We start from the raw sequence: 24,576 nt of genomic DNA, 5'->3' as shown, positions 1-24,576 counted from the left end.
AGCAGATAAGTTCTTCTATGATGCAGGAGAGTTGCTGCCCCAAGCAAAAGAGTTTATCTTGTTTATAGAGGATGATAATGTGGACCATGAGATTGACCAGTGCTGCATTCACAGCCACAGGGGAGTTGTACCAGACCAGACAACCAGACACCCTACCCTTATCTGGGATCTCTCTTTGAGGGTGTTTTCATACCTATAGTTTGTTTACTTTGGTCTGAATTAGTTGGTGAGTTTGTAACCTTGTAGCTTTTTCATGTGGTTTGGGTTGTTTTCACACAGAGAAAAATCAGAGTGAACTCCAAGTTAACCAAAATACATGACAATAAAATGCGTGAGAATGTTCAGTCCGCTCATTACCGAGATGTCTGGTTTGGGAGCAACAAAAGTAAATACAGGAAGACATTGCAGTCTTCTGAAGTATCCGAGAAGACTGAGAATTCATGTTCATCTCACAGCTAGTTGCTGGCCCGTACACAACTTTGTACATCATAGTACAATTCAGTATTCCAGAATGCAAAGCATACAAGTAAGATTTTTAGCTCAAACTTGCAACATACCAGGGTGCCGATTTGGCTCAGTCGGATGAACGAGCGACCATGTTCCGCATGGCTGAAAGCAGCCAGCCCGGGTTTGGGTCTGGCCCGTGGCCCTTTGCTGCATGTCATCCTCTCTCTCTTTCCCTCCGCTTTCCAGTCTATATTCACTGTATTTATCCAATAAAGCCAGTCAAAAAGGCCAAAAAAATATATTTAAAAAAACTTGCAACCTAAATGGTAACATTTCATTTGTAATTCTCTCATGCAAAGGGTCTCAGTGCTGCTGTTTTGGACCCAGTGCGATTACTGTGTTCACACCTGCACAAACAAACCGCGCCAAGGGGGAAAGCAGACTAAATATCAAAGTTGTGAAAACACCATGAGATACATTGGAGAGTTCAGATAATGGGAGGGAAATTGGAGCAGAGCCACTACTTCATCGTGTCAAAAGAAGTGAAAAGATGAAAAGCTCCAACTCTAAAAAGTTCTCATTGTAACCTGAAGCCAAGTGAGGAAGATACAAAGTGATAGAAACGCTCCGGTTGAATTCTATTCGTAAGGCTCTTCTTCTTCACTAGCTCAAGAAAAACCTTTGTTGGTCAATTTCATGACTTTTTAGACCTGGGGATAATGTCACCAGTTGTGACATTATTTATAGGCAACAGTGTGCTCTCCTAGTGAGTGTGGTCCTGGGCATTTGAAGGAAAATTACTATTTACGGTGTACTTTGAACTATATTGAAAGATAGCCATCTCCATTCTGTTCTATAAAGACTATATTCAATCCTAGTTTTATTCAGTTCACTGATCTTTACAGCTGAGATAATGGAACTTGGGGAACACTGTAGAATTTTCTTCCACGATCGATCGATATGCACAGTCGCACCTGAAAGCACCAGGTGTTTGCAAGAGGGGCGTGGCCAGTGATTCCAGATAATGATCATGTCATGCCTGAGAAAACAATGAATGCTGCAGTTTGATGATTAAAATGAGGAGCTGTTTTACTGCGACACATCCAGAGGGATTCGCACAGACACAAACACTTAGTATTAGCCCTGTATGTGTGTGGGTCTTTACATGTGTCTCTAATTTTGTGTGTCTGCACAAACTAGCTTCCAGTAAATGATAAATTCCTGTTTAGTAGCTTCACACATTCACGTGCGCCCTCATTATGTGCTGTATATGTTAATCCTATTCACAGAGAATGAGTACGTAGGTGAATAAAATGTGTGTGTGTCTGTGTGTGTGTGAGTTTGTGTGTGTCCAGGCTGATAAATAATTCAGCAGATGGAAGCGGCGTGACTCCCCGCCGGCTCTCAGAAACAACCTCTGGCTGTGTGTGTGTCTGTGTGCATGCGCGTGCGGTGGCGTTTACACATTAGCGGTTGTGTGTGTGTGTGTGAGCGTGTGAGACGGCACAGCATGTGTGTGTTTTTCTGTGTGAGTGTTTCCTCCAGGCGTCTGCAATGGAAAACATTGCAAGCACTCTCTCTCTCTCCTCCCCTCCCCCACTATTTGCTACCTCGTTCGCCCGTTCACTCGCTTGCACGCCTGCTTGCTCGCTGCTCCACTCAAGCGAGGAGGCTGTGTGTTTCTTTGTTCCTCTCTCACGCTCTCTCTTGCTCTGTCTCTTATTATCTAACCCGTCCCCGGCTGAAGGACAGACGGCGGCTCATTTTGGGCGATGAACAGAGTCTTCGCGCAAACAGGAGAATGATCACAAGCTGCAAGAAAAGTTTAAGTGTGTCGCACAAATTGGCCATTTTTAAGGTCACCCTGAGAACGTATTGACTCCGATTAACAGAATATAATTTTTAAGTGACGTCCACATTTAGGTTGGACATACGTTGACAGCTGGCAACTTGGATAAAAAATACCACTAACAGCTTAAGTGAACACAAAGCCATGGAACTAATTTTTCTATCATATCTGGTGTGATCTGTATTTTAAACTGTCCTTATTTTCATTCATAACTCTCTAACACAGCACTTCTAAGGGATATAATCATCCTTGATGTCCATCCAGCCTAAACCTCCATCAAGTCCCTGAGAAATCTTAGAACAAAGACATATTGTACTAAAATAAATTAACTGTGGTGTATCACATCTTTGGAAGTTCCGTTTTTCTAGCCACACCCAGGCCTGTTTACTGCCACACCTGTTCTCAATCAAGAAATAACTTAAATAGGACCCGTTTGACAAAGTGGAGTAGACCAAAAGATCCTCAAAAGCTAGACATCAAGCCATAATCCAAGGAAATTAATTCAGGAACAAATGAGAAAAGTAGATCTATCAGTCTGGAAAATATTATAAAGCCATTTCTAAAACTGTGGGACTCCAGTGAACCACAGTGAGAGCCATTATCCACAAATGGCGAAAGCATGGAACAGCGGTGAACCTTCCCAGGAGTGGCTGGCCAACCAAAATTACTCCAAGAGTGCAGTGAGGACTCATCCAAGAGGTCACAAAAGACCCCAGAACAACATCCAAAGAATTGCAGGCCTCAGTTAAAGTCACTGTTCATGGCTCCTCCATAAGAAACAAAATTCCTGGTTGATAGAACCAGGAATCTTGCTGTCTACAAAAACATCCTAAGAAGCGAATGTCCAGGCATCTGTTCATGATGCACTTCAGTCCATCTCTGAATGGCTTAAGAAGAACAAACTGAAGAATTTGGAGTGGCCTAGTCAAAGTCCTGAACTGAATCTGATTGAGATGCTGTTGCATGACCTTAAAAAGGTGGTTCATGCTCGAAAACGCTCCAGTTTGACTGAATTACAATAATTCTGCAAAGATGAGTAGGTCAAAAATTCCTTCACAGTGCTGTAAAAGACTCAGTTATGACAAACTGAATTGCAGTTGTCACTGCTAAGGGTGGCCTGACCAGTTATTAGGTTTAGGGGGCAATCACTTTTTCACACAGAGCCATGTAGTTTTGGATTTTTTTCCCCCTTAATAATAAACACCTTTGTTTAGAAACTGAATATTGTGTTTGCTTGTGTTATTGTTGTCTAATATTGAAATTTGTTTAATGATCTAAAAAAATTAAGTGTTACAAACATAAAAAAGGTAGGAGATCAGGAAGGGGCCAAACACTTTTTCACAATAACTCTAGGTCTTCAATGTGTTCTCTGTCAGAAACAAGCCATTCTGTCTCTTTAACCCCCATCCATCCATCCATTATCTCGGCTTATCTAAAGTCAGGTTGTGGTGGTTAGCATCTCCCTTAGAGATAAGATGAAGAATTCAGTCATTTGAGAGCAGCTCAGAATAGAGCCGCTACTCTTCCACAGCGAAAGGAGCCTATTGAGGTGGTTTGGACATCTGACAAGGATGCCTCCTGGGTGAGATATCCAAGCCATGTCCTACCGGGAGGAGGCCCTGAGGAAGACCCAGGACACACTGGAGGTTATATCGCTGTGCCGGCCTGGAGATGCCTTGGATGTTCCCCTGGAGAGAAGAGGATGTTGTAGTTTTGCCTACAAATTTGTTTCTAGAGATTACTGAATCCATAATATTTTCTCCTAGCATCATATAAATTGCACTTCAGGATTTAGTTTTATAAAACCTAAAATAGAATTAACAACCTCTGATTCAAGACTGAAATATCTGTTAGATTGATTGTGATAAAAAGTCATTCTTATCATGGATAAATTGGAATCACTGTGACCATCAGTGTCAGCATTTTAATGTAACTTTAATTAGTGACCAGATACCTGCAGGACATGCGTTCTATTCACAGCCAAAACAGTGATTTTACACCTCCTAACATGATGCTTTTAGTCGTTGTTTAAGTATTTCCACCACGATAAACAAGTTGATACCTGATGACTTTTTAAAAAATGTATTATTAATATCATTTGTAATTTTGAATCATTTCTGCCAGAATTTTGGCCAGAAACAATTCATCCCTGATTTGTCTTTTGTTTTTTCTTTCAGTTTTCCACATGGCCCCCCATCCGTCTTCTCCTACCCATCTACCCCGGCAACCATCCAGCTCTGTAAATCGGCAACCGACTCCCACATCTTTTGCCACCTTCACTTCCTTCCACCTTCAGGACAAGCATCAGAAGTTGAAGGAGAACCGCAAGGTGTCAAATTTCCTTCCTTCCTTGCCCTCTCTTCCACCCTCTTTCTCTTCATCACCTGACCCCCATCCATTCCGCTGCCCTGACGATGACCCAGACAAGCCGAAAGGCAAGCGTCCCTGCAAGACGAAACACACCGGAGGAGAAGCAGCAAAGGAGGAGGGACAAGACGAGGGTGGAAGTGATGAGGAAGAAAGGAACGGGAAGGTCAGTTTTTTGGGGGTTTTTTCACCTTATAAAATGTGATTTATTTATTATTTATTTAGAATGAATGGATTTTTGAAGGATACCCTGAATAGAACTGTGAGCAACTGAGAGAAAGTGCAAGAGGTCATCTGTGTATATGCTTATTTTATGTGCTCTATTTCTTCCGCTGCGTATTAGCAAGGGGATTACTGGCCACATCAAAAGAATAGAGGACAAGACCTCTGACTCATTTCCTCTTAAAAATATGAAAATAGAAAAGTGTGATTCATTTTATTTTGCCATCACACATAAAAATAATGAGACAGGCAGGCCACCTTAGATTTAAACTGCCACCCTTCAAATGCACACAAATGTGGAAAATTGAGTTTGTTTTTGTTTTTTTTTGTTTACTTAAATGCAGAAATGGTAACACATGCAAATGATGTGACTCAGAATGACTCAAACGCCCACACACTCACCCAGAGGGATGATGTCAAGAGGGAGCGCTTGTTTAACTCCTTGATATCATTTTATATCTGTAGTAATACACCACAGCTGAAGGTAAAATCTAAGTGTCTAAATCAGGTGCTCCTCTGTGGACCGAAAAGAAAAGGTCATCTGGAACAGTTGTTTTAAATTTGGTAAAACAATTCCAGGTCACAACACCCACCAAACTCTCTGGACAAAATGATCCCTATAGGTTTGAAACACGATGGCTAGAAGTCAAAGTCTATGAGATAAGTGTGAGACATCCTAACCCTCAAGAGAAGTCTAAGCTAAAATGCCCATAAAACCAGTAACCAGTTCAAGGTACCCATAAAACTGTCTTGATATAATGACAAAACCTAAACGAGTCGCACATGACTAAAACAAGATGGCAACAAGTCCAAGTAAAAGCATAATTTCTGCAGAAAGGGCCAGGACGGTTTTCCGGCACTCTATTTTTCTGTCTTGTTGTTTGTCCTCCCTCTCGTCTCTTTTCCGTCTCTGTTAATCGCTGCAATTATCGTCCTGATTGGAGCTCACTGGGAAAACTCAGCAGGGACGCATGTGTGTTTTTACTGTCTGCGTGTATGTGTGTGTGTGCATGCGCGTGTAATTCAATTCGCTGCAGATTAAACTGAAGGAGAGAGCGAGCGAAGGAAGGAGGGAGGATGGAGTGATTGAAGGTTATGAAGGAAGAATAATATTCTCTGCATGTACTGCCGGTGTGCGTGTGTGTGCTCATACTGTGTGTGTGCGGGCGGAGGATTGTGTCGTTTTGACAGCTGCTGCACCGGAGATTTCCTCCGGGCAGCGAGGACACAAACACACGCTCACACACGCACACACTTTCTCTCTCTTCTCGCTCAGCCCTCCTCCTCGTTGTTGGAGTCTGCTGCGCTAGAAAAAACACACACACGCACACACCTCCAGGGCAAAGCTCGCATCCTGTTTGCCGATGCGTGGCGGCAAGCGGCTTCGTTTGACAGACGCCTGCACACGCACATTACACACTCACACAAACACCCTGACACACACAAAAACATTAACACGCACACACCGTCTGGCTGCTAAGCGGTGGAGGCTGTTGCAGTGGCGTCAGCAGCTCAGCGCTGCATTTTCATCCAGCTCTACCTGCTTCTGATTTGATTAAAAGTACAGAATATATTTCTGTGTATTTAGGTTTGTTTCTGCTTAAATACAACAGAAAATACTTTTCATCAGTGGGAAAAGATCAAGAAAATGTCCTCTTAAATATCCATTTATTAAAGTGACCAATTAATTTTAATGTAAAAAAATTACTTCTGCCAATATTGTGAATGTTTAGTGTTTGTTGGTCATGGTTTTGTTTTTCATTAATCTGGCAGTTCTGCCACAGAGCTGCTGAGCGATGAACACTTGTCGAACTCACAGCCTTGAACCTTAATGTCAAAATAATTAACTCTTTGCAGGAGCCAGTATCCTCTGGTTGGCTGATAGTTGTGTAGGAGTAGTAATAATTGCATTGTTAGTTTAGATCTGATTTCCCAGTTTGCCGCTATATCCAGTTTACACTGCTGATACAAAAGAGAGAAGTCATCTTGCTTTTTCGACATTATGATCTGTAGTGAGAGTAGACATTAGAAGTAGTGAAAGTTGATGAGTTCAAATTCCTGGGGTCAACCATCCAAAGTAAAAGACAGTGCATAAGAAAGCTGAAGAAGAGAGTGCAGGGAGGGTGGAGTGGGTGGAGACAGGTGTGCGGGGTTATTTGTGACAGAAGGACAGCAGCAAGAGTGAAAGGGAATGTTTACAAGATGGTAGTAAGAATTGCTGTGATGTATGGTTTGGAGATGATGGCACTGACAAAAAGACAGGAGGCTGAGCTGAAGATGTTTAGATTTTAATTGACAAGATTAGAGACTGGACAAGATTAGAAATGAGTACATCTGCGATTGAGCTGCTGAGGTTGAGCATTCTGGAGACAGAGAAGCAAGGCTGAGATGGTTTGGACATGTCCAGAGGAGGGATAATGGATACATAGAGCAAAGGATGGAGATGGAGCTGCCAGGCAGGAAGAAAAGAGGAAAAGCTCAGAGAAGATTCATGGATGTAGTGAAAGAGGACAGAGGCAGAAGATTGGTGCAGCAAAAGAAGAGGCTAGAGGAAGACTGAGATGGAGGCAGACGATCCCTTAGGAGCAGCCTAAAGATGGAGACGAAGAAAATATCCAGCTGATTGGATCTGACTGTGCTTATGTCGAACAGCATGTGTTGGGGATTCATTTCTTGGCAGATATTGGGCCCCTTACTGGTAGGGCATTGTTTAAACACCATAGCCTACCTGAGAATTGGTGCTGGCCATATCCAACAGCAGGATAACACATCGTGTCTCAAAGCTCAGATCAGGTTTCAGATCAGGTTTTTTGAACATGATAGTGAGATCATTGTGCTCAAACTGCCTGCACAATCACCAGATCTTAATCCAATAGATCAGCTTTGTGGTGGAATGGGAAATTTCCATCATGGGTGTGGAGTTGAAAAATCTGCAGTAACTGTTTAATGCTATCATGTCAACATGGACCAAAATCTCCGAGGAATGTTTCCAGCACCTTGTTGAATCTGTGCCATGATCAATTAAGGCATCTGGATGCAAATTGGGGTCCAATCCAGTGAACTGGGTAATTAATTAGTTGGTGAGTGTGTAATCATACCAGAAGATTAGAAATTGTGACAATCAGGAAGATTCAAAAAGTACACAAAAAATGTCAGATGTTGCATGTTCTCTTAGCAAAATGAGTACAGTATAGTAAGTCAAATAAGCTAAAATTGGTAGATGGTAGTATGTACAACCAGTCCCAAACAAGCCAAAGACCAAATCCACTGCTGTCTAAAGCCTGGTCCAAAGTCAAACTCAGAATCAGTCCAAAACCAAACTAATTTTTTTTTTTCGAAAATTAGTCCAGACCGTGTCCAAAACCAGTTTGAAACCAGGATCCCAAGATCAAATTTGCAACCAGTCCACTACACACTCTGGAACAATTCCAAAACAACTGTAAATCTATTCTAAACCCAGAAACCAGTCCAACGTCGAAATCACAATTTGTTTAAAATCAGTCCAATACTGTACATGTTCAAAAGTCTAAAAGTAGTAAAATAAGCTCAAAACCAGTTCCAATATTTAGTCCAAAACAGATTAAAACCCTTTCAAAACCAGTTGAAAACCAAGTTAAAATCTATATAACAGTGGTCCAAAAAACCTTATAAATACCACCTTAAAACTAATAACATATTAACCAAATGTGAAGCCAGAACCCTGAGCTCAAAAAATTATCTAATTTTATGAGATGATGTGAAAGAATTCACACAGGAACTGCAGCAAGTTCTCCAAGTCCAAAAAGTTGTGCAGAGAACTGATCATCAAGAACACAAGAGGACCTGAAATGACACCACGTGGAACCCCACACAAGAAAAAAGACGTTACTAATCCTGCTAAAGCTTTTCTTTGTTGTGCGTTAGAGTCAAAGTGTGATCCTGAGTGGCAACAACGCACAACAACACGCCTGAAGAAACAAGATAAAGAGGAAACACATGAAGGGGAACAGTGGGAGAGGGGCGAGAGAGGCATGCCAACACCAGGGAGAGGGAGAGAGAATCCTAATTTGTTCCTCCTTTGCTCTGTCTTTTACTTTAAGACAAACCATCACTCCCTCCTCCTCTTCCTCCTTCTCCTCCTCCATTTCCTCCTGAGCTTTCTGTCATCAGCCTCAGGCTTCACACACACACTCACAAAGGAAAACACACACACACACACACAAATCACACGAAAACAGAGTCGCGGGAGCAGAGGTGGTGACAGTGCTATTTTCAACCGAGCCTGAAAAAGTAGGGCTGTGCGTGTGTGCGTGTGTGCTTTCGAGGGGGGGAGGGGGGGATGTGGCAATGACAGATGTAGAAAGAAAGTGAGCACATGTTTTTGTGTGTGTTTAATTGTTTTGTGGGTAAAAAAAAACCCCTCAAGCACGTTAATCACTTTAAATGTCACTTTTTTTCCCCTCCAAACACACACACAGGTCGCTCTGTCAGACTCATCTCGCTCGCCCACTCATCGACCTCCTTCCCCACAACACACCCACAACACCCGTCCCGTCCCTCCAGAGGTGCGCCGGCTCATTGTGAACAAAAACGCCGGAGAGACGCTGCTACAGCGAGCTGCCCGGCTGGGATACGAGGTAATAAAATGCAGACACACACACGCGCACAGGTGTACAGAGAGGTGGGTAACAGTTATAAATTAGGCAGTCACAACTGTTGGTTATAGGGGCAAATTTGATTGACTTTAGTTCAGTTTGTAACATTTTGGTCCATTTTTTATGGCGGCCATTTTTGGCTAGTTTCCCTCAAGGACAATTTAGTCCATTTTCCCCTTGAGAGGTATTTTAGTCCAGTTCCCCTCCATCAGTGTGCCCGTGTGTATGTGGCAAGTAAACTGCATGTTTCATGTCTTGCAGTGTAAAAAGCACTTTAAGGATAGTTAAGTGTAAAGAGGTACAACTGGTGCCTTTACCATCCTAGGCGTTCCTCTTTGAGCGGGGGCTCTGGCAGTGGTTGAAGCAAAAACTGAAGCTTGATGAAACCATTGAACAACACTTCTGGTCAGCATTGATTCTGGCAACCCATCAGGCGACTCTGGAGAATTTGTTTCCTGTTCATGTGTAGTTTCCTGTTTATGTGGAGGGGGTGGAGTGCTGCTGTCCTCAGCTGTGGATATGGTTGGAAAGGAATAATTTGAGGATCCCCTGAAACCCACTGACACGTCATCCACAGAGGAAGCAGTCTGGGGAGGATGACTCACACATTTCTGTCATTAAAGTCTCTGAAGTAATTCAAAAGCTGTTTATTGGACTGACTGGGGTAGAGGTTTCTCTTCTTAAGAAAGGCGACCGGAGGATGTTCTCCTTCAGCAGGATCCCACTCCTCAGTTTCTCTGAGAAGGTCTATATCAGGGCATATAGAGGGCAATCTCAAGGTGAGATTTCACCTATTGGTCAGTCCTCAACTTTAGGTGGAAAGATGCAGTTTTCATCCTCGTTGTGGACTTGGAGAAAGTACTCAGCCATGTGCCTTGAGGTGTCCCGTGGGGAGGGATTCAAGGGTATGTGGTATTGGGCTTGTTGTCACAGGATATTTGGGTCCTGTACAGCCGCAGTGGTTGGTGGTCTTAGACTTTTGTCTCTGCTTTTGCACATTGTGTGGTTTTGTTGGATTTACTGAGCCATGACCTCTAGCTCACACTGAGGTGGTGTGCAGCCGAGTGTGAAGTGGCTGGAATGATAATTAGCACATTCAATTCTGAGGTTCTCAGCTGGAAAAGGATGAAGCCCACTCCAGGATGACAGCAAGTTTCACATGAAGTAAAGCTGATAACTTTGTTCAGATGTTCATAATTGAGGGAAGATTCGAGCGAGACATTGACAGAGAGATTGGTGAAGATGCTGTAGATTTACTGGTTGATTTGCCCTCAAACATAAACATGAGCTGTGGGTAGTGACCACAAGAAAGCTCATCAAAAAGAGCCAGCTGAAGATGCCTCCTTGGTGAGATGTTCAACTGGTAGGAGACCCAGGACATGTTGGAGAGATTAGGTCTGTTGGCTGATTTGGAAATGCCTTGCTGTCCCTGTTGTCTGAAGAATTGGCATCTTTGCTTAAACTGCTGCCTCTCTTACATGAAAATCTGAGTCCAGTTTTCCACTCTGACATAATAGTTTAGTTTTCCAGTCCAGTTATTCTTTGTCATATTTTTATCCAACTGTCTTCAGTGGTTTTTTAAAATGTCATTCTCATCAGTAAATTCAGTTCTGATTATAAATTCTAAGAACAAGCACAAAACATGACTGAATTAATGGCTTCTGGATTGTTGCATCAAAATGCTTTAAAAATAAATGTTTTTTTGCCTTTTTGATGTCAGGCTAAAAGAAAATCTTTTATTTTTTTGGATTTTAGTTTGACATTATGAACATCAGACATTTACACTGAAATACACTTGGACGTTTTCCCACATTCATCCATTCATCCTCCTCCGCTGAGCATTGTTCTGCCTCACTCACTCTTTTTCATAGCGGAGATCATTAATTCACACTCCTCCTCTCGCCTTCCTTGAACTTTAATCCCTCGCTTCCAGATGAAAAAGATTAGAGAGAGACTTGCTTCCCATCCTTTCACATCCCCTCTCTCTCCCTCTCTCTCTAATTGAATTAGCCCTCGGCTCACCACTCACTCATTCCCCTTTTTCCCTGGTTTGATTCATTTTTCATAAAAATGAAGTCTCACCTCCATTTAAACACAAACTAAAATGCACGTGTGTACCAATCTACAGCAACAATATTTTCAAATTACCAAAGCAATAATTGGATCAGAAAGGAACAGTTAAAAGAGATCAAAATCAGCCCCTGGTCTCGTTATTGCAAGTGCAGAAATTGTGAAAAAGTGTGTAAAGAGTCTCAGCTTTTCTTTGCCGCATTTCAGAGCAGCAACAGTTGATCAAGAAGATGACTGCAGTTAATAATCAAAGCAAAAAACTGATGCTTTCATGTTCTCAAATGTGAAATTTTGCTGCAAAGTGAATGGGTTTTTCTTTTCTTTTCTTTTTGCTGATTGTGCAAAAAATGAAAATACTCATCAGATGCAGAACCATTTTGAAACACTGCATGACCAGGAAAAAAAACTCAGACAGTGTAATATTATGTTGGACCATGTTTAGCTTTGATGACAACACAAGTGCATCATGGCATCGTTTCAATAAGCTTCAGTCCAGTATTGCATAATTTTTCACCAGGATTGTGTACACATGAACAGATGATGAGTAAGACTGTTGTATAAAGACTTCTACAGCACATCCCAAAGATTCTCAGTAGGGTTAAGGACTGAACTCTGTGCCGGCCAAATCATGTGTAAAAAGATAAATAAAATAAAAAATGATGTCACATGCTCCCTGAAACACTCAGTTTGAGCCCGATGAATCCTGCCATTGTTTTCTGGGAAGATGCCCGCACCATCAGGGGAAAAAACTGTTGATTATTCAGTCCGATAGTCAGCTGACATCATTTTTTGTGCACATAATGTCACAGAACCTCGACCTGACCAACTGATGCAACCACAGATAATATTGTTGCCCACTTAGATTTGTACATTAGGCGTCAGGCATGATGGGTGCCTCACTTCATCCACCTCTCATCCTACCTTTATGCACCCATACCTAAATCTGGCTAAATCTGAACTCATCAAACGCCATGACATTTTCCACTGCTTGAGAGTCCGGTCTATGTATGTCCCCTAGCAAACTGAAGCCTTTTTTCTGATTAACGTCATGATAACTGGTTTTCTTAAAGTTATCTACACGATTTTTAGTCCCGTTCCCTTGACTTCTTGGTTTTCCTTCATCATCAGAATGCCAAGAAAACCAGCCAACTACCAAAATTACCTCTAAATGATGCTGAACTGATGATTAATGAAGTTGTTTATTTTTATTGTTGTTATTATTTTTAACATTAAACATCTGATTCAGAAAAGCCTGATAAAAATATCCACCTGCTAGTAAATATATGTTGTAAACTATTGTTGGAAGCAGGCTGATATTTCTGTCCTGCTTTCCTTGCTGTCATTTCAGGTAACATCAACTTGAATCTGTGACATTATGTTACAAACATCACAGCACTTTTTTTGTTATTTCACTCAAATTCATTCAGTGGGCTTGAAAATTAGTTTGGGTTTTTTGTTTTGTTTTGGGGGATTTTCAGGGTTTGTCACACACACATTCACATGGTGTGAATATTTCATGCTCTGTGTGACGACTCCTGTCAGGGCTCATAGGTGTCGCCTAGCTTCTTGCTCTCTTGCTCTCTCTCTCTCATTGAGGTGCAGCGGTGAAGCTAATGAGCTCAGTTTGCATATGAAGCCGTCATCCATCATCGCATACACACACACATTAACACACAGGTTTCTGTGCACACAAATAGAAGAACAGAAAGAGTGAGGCTTTAATTATATTCTTAAGGTGGAACTGCTCTTTGCTTGTAACATGACGTTTCCATGTTGGTATGTTCTCCATATAGTGTGGGAATATTAAAGCCCCGTGAAACAAAAGTGTGACTTTAAGGGCTACTATATATTTTTTAGAGCTAAGGACAAGGTGGTTGAGGTAGTTGGTTTTATTGTTTGTATAGATGACTGTATCATCTACATAGAGACAAATAAATATTACCACATTTTTTAACCCAACAAAACGTTGTTTATCTGATCACTTTTTTTGTTTGTTTGTGTTGATATATATTTAGTCCTGTGGAATTCCTGCAGAAGGTCAAGTGGGATGTGTAAGAGGAGGGGGGAAGTCAGCATGAGTAAAGAGTGGAAATGAAATTCACAATAAGTCAATTTTATATGTAGTTTATTAATAAACTCTTTTCTTTATTTTGGAAATAATATTAGGCATTCTCTTGCTTTTTATCATTTTTTTCTCTCCTGGATTTCAGTAACTTCTTGTGGTCGGTTGCTGATTGGTTCCAGCAACAGTGCACGATGTTTGTGGATTGATAACATATGGTGCAGCCAATAGAATTAATATTCCCATGATGGATTAAAGTCACATTCAGGGAAGATGGATTAAGTACCTGAATGTTGAGACATTTCTAGATTTTTTGTACAATTTGTAGTTATCATTTGCACTTTTAACTTGGGGACATCTTTTAAAGACAAGTTTGTGAACATTTCTGGTGGCACTGGTTGGTAAATGTAGCCAAAAATTACCTCTTTCTAAAACCAGAGTTACTACTGGTGGTCATGTTTGGCTAAGTATGGCCTCAGTCACGCAGACCTAGAAACCAGCCAGAAACCCACTGGTCACTAAGGGAAAATCTGTATTTCCTGAATGGTTGGCAAGTACTTACTGGCAGTAACTAGGTAAAATTAGTCATAAGGTGGTATTTGATGCTGAACTAAAAACCTCTTTGAAATGGCTTTGTTCACTGGCAGATTGCTGCAGTCTGCAAATACCTACCAGCTACTTGCCAAATAATAGTGAAACCTAAAAAAGCGCAAAGCAAAACAGAAATGGCAAACATTCACCTTCAAGGTAATAGTTAAGCCTTAGAACTGCAACCAGCACAATTTAACAACTTTTACTTGCAGCTAGTCCTCATTTGTGGTTTGTATCAAACTTTGTGTTTGTAGACAAATCACCATTTTCCATGCAAACTGAAGGGGACTATGGCAGTCTACTAGAAAGTTTTTGATGCAGCATCCTTTTTAAAACAAATTTCATGTGGTGACTACCATCAGCCCTGAGCAACCACACAACAACTGGCAAGAAAATACACTTTTTTTCCCCTTGTGACCTGTGGTTTCCAGAGTATCACTGACTGGGCTGTATTCACAGAGGTCTCAAGGCTTGTGTGACTGCAGCCTGACATAGCATCTTGTGTGTATAGCCAAAATTGTACACATTGGACTATTGCAGAAGGATTACAACATTAGAATGAATGCAAGATGAAAAGTTGTTCATATTCTGTGTTGGGTTTGTGACAGGAGGGAAAATTTACTGTGGTCTCAATTTGTTTCCACATTTGCAGGAGGTGGTCTTGTATTGTCTCGAGCGGCGAATCTGTGATGTCAACCATAGAGACAATGCTGGGTACTGTGCCCTACATGAGGCCTGTGCCCGTGGCTGGCTGGGCATTGTACGCCACTTGGTGGAGCATGGAGCCAATGTCAACTGCAGTGCTCAGGATGGAACCAGGTACCGTGCATCAAAGGAGATTTCTGCATTTGTTAGATTAAAATATAATATTAAAGTGTAAGTATGAGTTCTTGCACAGGTTTCCTGGATGTTTGAATCCTATCCACTATTGGTAATTCATAAAAGATGTGTAAATGGGGACAAAGCTGAAACTGAGGTCTTGAAAAATCATATGGACTTACAGCAAACGTAAAGGTTTTGCAGACTTAATCACATTTGAACCAAATTTGAGAAATGAATAACCTTTATAAATTTAGAAATTGCTATTATTGTTTGTCCATGTGAATACAGAGTCAGAAGTGTTTTAGATGCCTTATTATGTTTGAGCTAGTCCAAGAACTCAAATCCAGTTCAGATTCACATCTTATTATCTACCTTATCTAAATTAAATAAGGTTATATGAATATAATGGGTTATGTGTCTTCTTCCAGTGAGCACATTAATATTAGAACCTGTTAAGCATAAAATAAAGTAATTTAAAGTCAGGTAGCAACAGCTGCTGCTGAAACAGGTAAAAAAAAAAAGTCCTTCAAGTGATGAGGATAGATTCAGTCTCTCTTTCTTCTTTTCTCATCAGGCCACTTCACGACGCCGTGGAAAACGACCACGTGGAGGTGGTGCGCTTCCTGTTGGCCTGTGGCGCTGACCCTACTCTGACCTCCTACTCAGGACGAGCACCAATCAACATGACCCACAGTGCTGCCATGGAAACCTTTCTGGAGGGTAGGACAATAAGGAGAAGGAAGAACATTTGTGTGTGCTGTCTGTTAACTGTTGCTGGTTTTTACACATAAATCAAGTGCTGCTGATGATAATGTTTTGACATCTGTCACTTTCTTATCTGGTCAGATGGACTTAAGTTTTCAGAGCCATTAATTGACTAAAAGTTTTAGGTGGCAGTGACAGTCTCAGGTCTTCTTCATGCATACTCTGCCAGTTATGGTTATGGAGCATCACTACACGGACATTTTCACATGCTCAGGTCTGGACTCTGGCTGAGTTCGTGTCCAAGATTGTGATGAATTTTTCGTAAAGCCAGGCAGTATTCTTCAGTTTGTTTTTGTCTTAAAATGTAGACCTAAACCCTGAGATCGTTTGCCCTCCTGAAAAGGTTTTCAGGATCGCTGTGTATATTTCTAAATGTATCTTTTCTCAGCCCCGGTCACCAAAAACCATTCTTTCAGCATGATACTACCACCTCCATGCTTCACTGTGGGGATGTAGCTATTAGTAAGAAATGGCTTCATCTTGTTCCACCAATGTAAGGTTTTCTATAAACGATTATCAAGTCAGAATTTCTTTGCTGAGAGACATAACAGAGCCACAGAGTGGCGTCCTGAAACAGGAACTACTGTAGATGAATCGATAAGGTGCACTAAGACCACATATGTTGTCTTTTCTTGCTTTTTTCTGGTCACAGTCAAGAACCTACATTTCTGAAAGGCTTGCCTTTTTGAAGGGACCTCATGAAGCATTCAGGCTCCCAGCTGTCAACACTCAGATCCACAAAACAGGATAAAACCATCAACTGTCCCACTCGCTCCCACTTTCTGTCCCGATGCGCTATGGCCGCAGCGCATCGGGCCGGCTTCGCCGTGTTTACAAAAGTCATTAAAATTCACACATAAAAAGTCCTTTGTCCTCCGAAGAAAAATGAACAAAAGAAAGTGGAAAAAACAACGAATTAAACATATCGTGAGAGCGAGAAAAACAGTGGAGTAAACAAGGAGGAAACAGAAAGGAAAGCGATGCAGCCTGAGTGTGTGTGTTTCTGTGTGTTTGTGTGTGCGCTCGCCAGCCTGTCTGATTACCATTCCCTGCCTCTATTTGTTCTCTCTCTCTCCATCTCCCTTTTTTCCCTCTCTCTCTCTCCAGAGGGGTTTAATGAGGCTTGGCTGCTGAATCCCAGAACAGCTTACTGCTACACACACAGACACACACACACACACACTTCTGCCAGCATCCGTCTACTCAGCGCCAAGCGCCGCGGCGACGAGCCGGCACCGTCTGAACACAAACACTCATCTTCTTCTTCCCGTCTTTCACTGTGGCTCTGTGTGTGCGAGTCTGTGTGTGCGAGTCTGTGTGTGCATCTCTGTGTGTGCATGTCTATGTGTGTGCGTCTGTGTGTGGCTCTATTGTTTTCATCTCGCTGCCTTCATCCTCTCTGATTGGTCGGCTCTTTGATCAGCCACAAAAGCCACTGACTCTGCCGCTCTCTCCCTGCAGACTATCTCTCTGACCTCCAGGGAAGGTCGGAGGGCGATCCGGGAATCTACTGGGAATTTTACGGCAGCTCAGTCTGCGGTTAGTTTACACACAAACACACACACACACGTGCACACACATACACACCAATGACATCGTCAGAGGAGAAAGGCAGGAAGGCTGGGAAAGATAAATAATTTAGGATTAAAGGAATTGCATGGCCTGCAGCTAAAGACAAAAGTTAGATGAAAAGAAATGCAGTTGAACTTTTGGTAAAAAGAAAAAAAAAAATCCAGGGACTCGGAAAAAATCAGGACAAAAGGAAGCTTTGATAAACCAGCCAGGACTGAAGAAACCACAGCAAACTCAATTACAGCTGATGGAACTACAACAAAACTGGTTAGAGCTAACCTCTAAACCAGTTATGAGTAAAGGCACTGCCATGAATTTAATTAGGAATATATAATTACCATTAACCCAACTGCAATGACAAGAACTGCCATTACACCACTCATAACTACTAAACCTGTGTGTAATGATTCCAACTCTAATCGAAGACACTGATACTGAAAACATTTGCATTTATCGATATTTCGATAAACAGTTAAATGAGAACTAAGTGGAAATACAAGAGCAGCACTTTGTTTAACTACAACTAAAGAAATGAGCTCTTTGTCCAGTAACAATTGAACTGAAGTTTAGGATAGGACTAAGAAATTTAAACTGAAGGTTTGGGGCTCGAAAATTAATGGTCTTTGGAAAGTTACAATTAAAGAATTAAGACCACGTGGTATTGAAGAAATGAGAGCAACAAGAATTTAGGCCTATTGAACGAGAAATAAAGAGATTAGGACTAAAATGAGGTCTGATGGAACTGGAACAAAACAAATTAGAATACACAAAATTGTGCTAATAGAACAAGACTGAGTAAATGAACAAGGACAACTGTGGTTAAAGAAATTAGGTCTAAACAAATTTGTACTAATGCAGCTATGACTACTGAAAGATGCAACACTAATGAACTGTTAGTGTTAACCTTGAAACTGGTTGGTAAGTGATTGCTGGTAGTCTCTATGCAAAATTGGTCGTAAAGAGATGCGTTGCTGCACCAAAATCTTGCGATTGCTTTGATTGTTGGAAGATTCCCACAGTTGCCAAGTTTGCATGGCGAATGCCAACTTATCTGCAAATACAAACTCTTTAAAAAGCAATAGAAAAACTATAAAAAGTATAAACTAGAAACAGAATGTTTGTCTTCAGTGTAAAAGTTGAGCTTTTTAAAGATATTGGTTTTTACGTTGAAGTCAAACATCAGCCATTTTCAATTTATGTCACACTTCTTCAGGTTTCACTATGGCTCAGTGAGCAGTAGACAGCTGTTTGCCGACAAGTCAGCATCAACCGTGGAAATCACAGGCGACCAAGGAAAACTGCTAGCTCCCAGAGCATTTACAAGGAGGCCATTGGTGCAACACCCTCTTTGTGTTTACCTAGTGACTGGTGCTTGGTAGTGACTGGTCTCTAGTCCTGTGTCACTAAGGACTAATCTAACGAATCAGGATTACACTCAATGGAATTAAAGGAACTCACAATAGGGAAAGAAACCCGGACTAAAACTAGGACTAGTGCAGAAAAGGACCTTCGATGATGATTTTTATGTGTTGTTTTGAACTCTTGTTTGTGCAGAGCCATCCAGTGAAGAAGGTGTATATAATATCCTTGCTGATCCACCGGGACCAGAGGAGGAGGAAGAAGATGAAGAAGAGGAGGAGGATGAGGAGCAACGTGCTAGGAGGGAAGTGTTTGAGTTTGAACTCTCTGACCGACCGTTGCTTCCCTGCTACAACATCCAGGTGTCGCTTTCCCAAGGGTAAGTGTAAAATACCCACTGTCCTTATGTCCCTCATAGAAGCTTTCAGAACCAGAACTTACAGGTCAAAAACAGGAGCAAGTATGCTCAGAATATCAACTTAAGAATCTAATAATGAGGACACATTTAATAGAGCAAGAGTTTAGGTAGCTTTTTCCACCAGCACAGTATACTTCTCCATGCAGAGCCAGCTCTGGCTTGATGCCTTTGACATCAACCTGCATTTTGACAGCTCTGAGAACCGAACATTACATATAAAGGTGGGAAAATATCCATGGGAACAACGAACTGCGGGTTGCAGCTGTGCGCCTTTTGTGGTGTCATGCTCATGCCAGCTTTTTGGTGCTGGCACCAGATCTTGTTGGTGGAAATGAAATAAATGTTTCCTTAGTGGGCACCTGCAGCTCATTGTTGGAAAAGAGGTAAATGACATGAAAGACTAAACCTTGTTAGAACAATGCGAGGTGGATATAGAGGATAAAATCTGATGGGCCTAAAAGATGGAGAAAAGGGACAAACGTCAGACTTTGTTGCCGTAAAAGATCTTGGACTCAAGGATGTAGATTAAACACATCGGAACAGCGGAAACAGAAAGTTGGATCGACTGTATTAGAATTAACAGGCATTAGAATGGGATTAGGATTAGTGGTGCTCCTGATTAACTATTACTGTAGGTACTAGGTGGATAAAACAAATTGGACCTCGACAAACTAGTGTCTGGGACAAAAGACGTAAAAAATAAAAAATATACATACATATGATAAATATATATGCATGTGTAACCATGGAGGATGTCTATATAAAATAGCCTAGTCTTTTCTAACTAAAACAACATGTATAGGGATAAGCAGAGGAACTCAAATATAAGGAACAAGGGCTTTCAAATACCTAAACTTATTAGTGTAAACCTAGGTCAAAAAATCTGTATGACAAAAGGGGCTAAGAATACTAAAGGGCTTGTATTTAGCTCTACAAAAGAGCTAAAGTCATTTGGACTAAAACAACAATATTAAGTTATAGCCCCAATGGAACTGGCACTGTGACCACAACAAAGACTAAATATTTTAAGGTAAATGAACTAGAATGAAAGGCCTAGAAGTACTACAGGACCCCTGGGTCAAGGAATTAGAACTGAGGAAATAGGATAAACAAAAGGGCCATGAGTGTGTTAGGGTTATGATTAAAAGATCCAGGCCAAGATCAAGAAGGCTAGGATGAGAAGAACCAGGGCTAAATCTAAAAGGACTAAAGGATCTAAGACAAAAGCCAAAGCGAGATGAACGAGAACTTAAAATGTATGTGTTAAACAAACAAGGATCGAACAGGCTAAAACAACATGTACCGTAGGAAATTGAACTAGAACTAAATTCAGGACTGAATGTTAGAATTAAAGGACAAAGGACAATGACTACAAGAGGTAAAGAAAACAGAAAGTATATTTGGTAGTAAAGGTACTAAGAGGACTAAGGACAAAAAATATGTAGGTTAAAGGAACTGGGACTAACCCATTGTATAACCAAAAGGACTTGGGCTAAAAGAAACACCAAATATTAAGTTTAAGGACTACATAGTACAGGAGAACTGGGCTTAACGAACTCAAACTAAAGCAGCAGGGTTAAGTAAGTCTAACCTGAGATTAAAAAAAAAGACCAAAGATTAATATATTAATAATATTGGGGCTACAGAACTAGGACAAACACACTGGGACTAAATTAGGGCTACAGGCACTAATTCTAAAAGACCAAGGGCTAGAGGAAATAGTGCTAAATGGATGTGACTAAAGAAAGAGGGACTAGCAAATACCCCACCTGTGTACACACTTTGTGTTTCTTATTCACACTCATTTTATCTTCTTCACACTCACACATTCCTCCTCAGTGTTGTTCTAACACGTCTTTTCACACTCGCACACACTCAGACACCAATTAAGGTGGCGGAAAGCAGCTCGGAAAGGAAAGAAGGGAGGGAGGGAGAATGGATGAAGGGTGGTGCGAGAAGGAGAGAAAAAAGATCCTCGGCGGAGGAGAGGGAGGACAGACGGAGAGGTCGTTAACGAGGATTGCATCGCCGTGGCGACGCGGCTAATTGGCTTCCACTCCGTCTTCCTCCCCTGTCGCTTTTCTCCGCCTCTCTCTTTCTCTTCTCCGCTCACTCTCTTTTTTCCTCTCTGCCGTCTGATGTTGTATTAATGGCTCTTCCTGGATACAAGGCCACCGGGCAGCGACACACATTTCACCGAGCTGTTTAAAATTCAGGCAGCAACTGGCTTTAAAGCAACATGTGGCCTTGTCCACGGCACTGAACGTGTGTGTGTGTGTGTGTGTGTGTGTGTGTGTGTGTGTGTGTGTGTTAATCTGCCCTTGACACGCGCACACATTGACAGACATTGTGAATCAATAACAGCTCCATTGATGTTTTCAGCTGCTACAGCAGAATATATAAAAGAGGAGCTGTCTCCTTCTTTTCTCCTCCCACCTTCCTCTTCCCTCTTTGGCATCTGTGGAAGCCAAATTTAAAATTTTGCCTCAGCTGAATATATAATATATAATCTGTCAAGCACCACTGCAGTCATTATACAGCAGCCCAAAGTGTTCAATATTAAATTAAGGCCTCGAGCAGCAATGATTGGGTGAGGGGTTTTATTATGGGCAATGCAGACCTCTTCAAACCTGAAGTCTTATTTTTTCAATGTACACTATGCGGCAGTAGAGAACACTCACTAATATGTCACGACTGGATTGTTGGTTTCACGGGTGGCACTGTCAAGATAGGGCCCTTTGGAACTGCAGTAGAATTCATTTCACTTTTAGTGGTTTCAGTTGTAGTGATTACTGGCCAATCAGGATGCATTGGGAGACTGTGTCAATGTAAAAAATTGCACAATAGTGACACATTAAAATCAACTTGCTTACTTGTTTACCAAGTAAACATTGGTAACAGATTTACCAATAAAACGTTTGGTAAAAAGTTTTGACATGATAGCGTACCATGGAAAAGTATCGAGACACCCCTGAATTGTCTTGATGCATGCTCAATTATTCCAGGTAAGAAAATCCCAATAGGTTGATTCTGTTCATCTGGGCGTAGCGTTTTCAGTGGGAGTGGGGGTATAAAATGTTTAACGGGTTACTGTTTATAAGGTTGGGGAAACCTGCAGTCAGCTGAGACTGAAGAAGTCACGTGGATGAGTGATGAAAAGTTTCTCCCACTGAAAACACTATGTCCAGATGAACAGGATCAACCGTTTGGCACCCCTGAATTGTTATTATTTTGCTCCAAGAGGCCAAATGCACTGGGACAAAATTAGGGCTACAAGCACTAATCTCACTCAAGTTGTCCAAATCATAGGAATCTGTTCAATGTGTTGAAAAAATAAAATAAAAAAAATAAATTGGTCTTTAAAAATATTGACATCGAACTTATCACTGTATGAGCCTTTTAAAACACACCATTTGAAATTGATCTGTACGTTTCCCCTTCTTGTTTCCTCCAGTCCCAGGAACTGGCTCCTTCTTGCAGATGTGTTGGGTCGCCTTCGGATGACTTCTCGGTCCTTTCGCCGCCTCTTCCCACAGCTCAACGTCCAGTCCATCCCTGAAGATGAGTTCTACCGGCAGGCATCCCTGTCACAGCTCCTGACAGGTCCTGATGAACAGGAGCTGGCCTCCTTCAGGCCAGATGTCAAAGACCCTCTGGAGCTGGTGGAGGCCACACCCGAGCTGGCTGGCATGCTAGGCTCTTCAGTGGAGTTTGTGGATAGTCGCTGGGACTCGCTGGAAGCTTCGCCACCACCAACTCCCTCTCCACCACATTCACCAAGACCGCTGCAGCGTGTTCCACCACCATTATCCCCAGAGCAACATGGACCAGATGCTGGTCCTAAGGTGGGAAATGTGGTGCTGAGCCAGACTGAGTCCAGAGGTCAGGGATTTAAAAACCTGGGATATTCTACTCCAGCAGAAAAGGCAGAAACTAAACTAGATCCCAGCATATGGGAATCACAAAAGCAAGGAATTAAAATTGCTGTGGGACCTTCAACCACTAAGCCAAACATGACATTGAATGCTAGCCTGTGGGAACCACAAACACAGCGTTCTAAGAATCCTCACGTCATGGGTTCTGCTACTCCGGACTCTAAGATGGACTCAAGCCTGTGGGAACAACCGCAGCAAGGCAATAAAACAGTCCAAATCAGTTCGGTCAAATCTGATGTGATGGCTGGGACTAGCATGTGGGACCCACAGCGACTACGAAGTCGAAATCCTGGGAATTCTGATGCCAAATTGGACACAGCAGTATTAGAAACACCACGACTTCGGAATAAGAACATTGGGAATTCCACTCCCACTCATTCAAATGGTGCAGTGGATGCTAGTGTGTGGAAACGGGAAAATCAAGGAAACAAAAGCAGCAGGGTTTTGGATTCTACAAACCCACCTGCTGCAGTTGACTGTAGTGCTTGGGAACCCCAGCGGCTGCGAAGTAAGAATGCTGGGATCTCTGGCCCTGCAAAGTCGGATGTCAGGGTGGATGCCACCACATGGGAATGTCAAGGAATAAAGAGAATGGGCAGCAACAGCGGAGCACCAAAAAGAGAGGCTAATCCCTGTGACACCCAAGGTGAATGCACTAAGAACATAAAGATGGACCCTGCTTGGCAGAGGAACTTGACGAATGTTAGAGTTCATATCAGGGACTTGGGAATGAAAGTTGGCACTGTTCCAAGAGACTTAAAGAAAGAGCCGGGTAAAGTGGTTGGGAAGGGTGCCAGGATCAAAGGGAAGTCATGAAATGACAAAACACCAGGAAATTTGAAGAGACATATCCTGACAGAAATAAACTGAGAAGCATTCCAACATACATGTAAAAACATTGTAAATTAATATCTGGACATTGGAAAGACAGTTAACTCTGTGGCAAGACTGTACCAGTATTAAATGTGTGTTATATGTAAACTGTAAATAGTCTTTGTTTGTTTGGGGGTTTTGTTTGTTTTTTAATTTATGAGCACAGAATTGACGGATCATTTTTTTCTTTGTAAATGCAGTCTGGTGTAAATACAATGGCATTCCTGTTGACATGCTAAGATTGTTGGTTCACGTCTGGGAAGCTGTTTGTTACCTTTGTGTGTAATTTTGTATTCAGCATCCTGTTGGCTTTTGTCACCAATCTATTACTGTCCAATAAATATGAGGAAAGAAAACAAATGAGTTAACTGTCTGAATTATCCTGAGCAAACTGGCAAGACTTGAGTTTATATACTCATTTTTACAGTCATGTAAAAAAGAAAATTTGCACAGGATTTTGTAATCCTGTGCAAATTAGGTACACCTCATGATCCAGTAGCTTGTAGAACCACCTTCAGTAGCAATAACTTGATGTAGTCTTTGTTATGTATAACTTTATCATTCTCTTTTATCTTTGTTGAGTACTATTG

The 24,576-nt window shown here is 41.7% G+C and overlaps 1 protein-coding gene across 5 annotated transcripts in view; it reads left to right on the top strand.

Annotated features, from left to right (window-relative positions):
- Positions 1–24,340, top strand: part of LOC116325035 (BCL-6 corepressor-like) — a 65,534-nt gene extending 41,194 nt beyond the window's left edge. For all 5 annotated transcript variants that reach the window (XM_039607219.1, XM_039607218.1, XM_039607217.1 and 2 more), the window contains 7 exons: positions 4,474–4,829; positions 9,343–9,501; positions 14,895–15,061; positions 15,639–15,784; positions 17,291–17,368; positions 18,956–19,139; positions 22,633–24,340. In XM_039607219.1, the coding sequence (XP_039463153.1) occupies positions 4,474–4,829; positions 9,343–9,501; positions 14,895–15,061; positions 15,639–15,784; positions 17,291–17,368; positions 18,956–19,139; positions 22,633–23,929 (2,387 nt within the window). In that variant the 3' untranslated portion in view covers positions 23,930–24,340. The remainder of the gene's footprint in view (positions 1–4,473; positions 4,830–9,342; positions 9,502–14,894; positions 15,062–15,638; positions 15,785–17,290; positions 17,369–18,955; positions 19,140–22,632) is intronic.
- The last annotated feature ends 236 nt before the right edge of the window (positions 24,341–24,576 follow it).

The sequence above is a fragment of the Oreochromis aureus genome, linkage group 23, assembly GCF_013358895.1.
Source record: "Oreochromis aureus strain Israel breed Guangdong linkage group 23, ZZ_aureus, whole genome shotgun sequence".
Lineage (NCBI taxonomy): Eukaryota > Metazoa > Chordata > Actinopteri > Cichliformes > Cichlidae > Oreochromis > Oreochromis aureus.
Note: the sequence above shows the minus strand (reverse complement) of the source record. Positions and strands in the feature narration are given on the sequence as shown.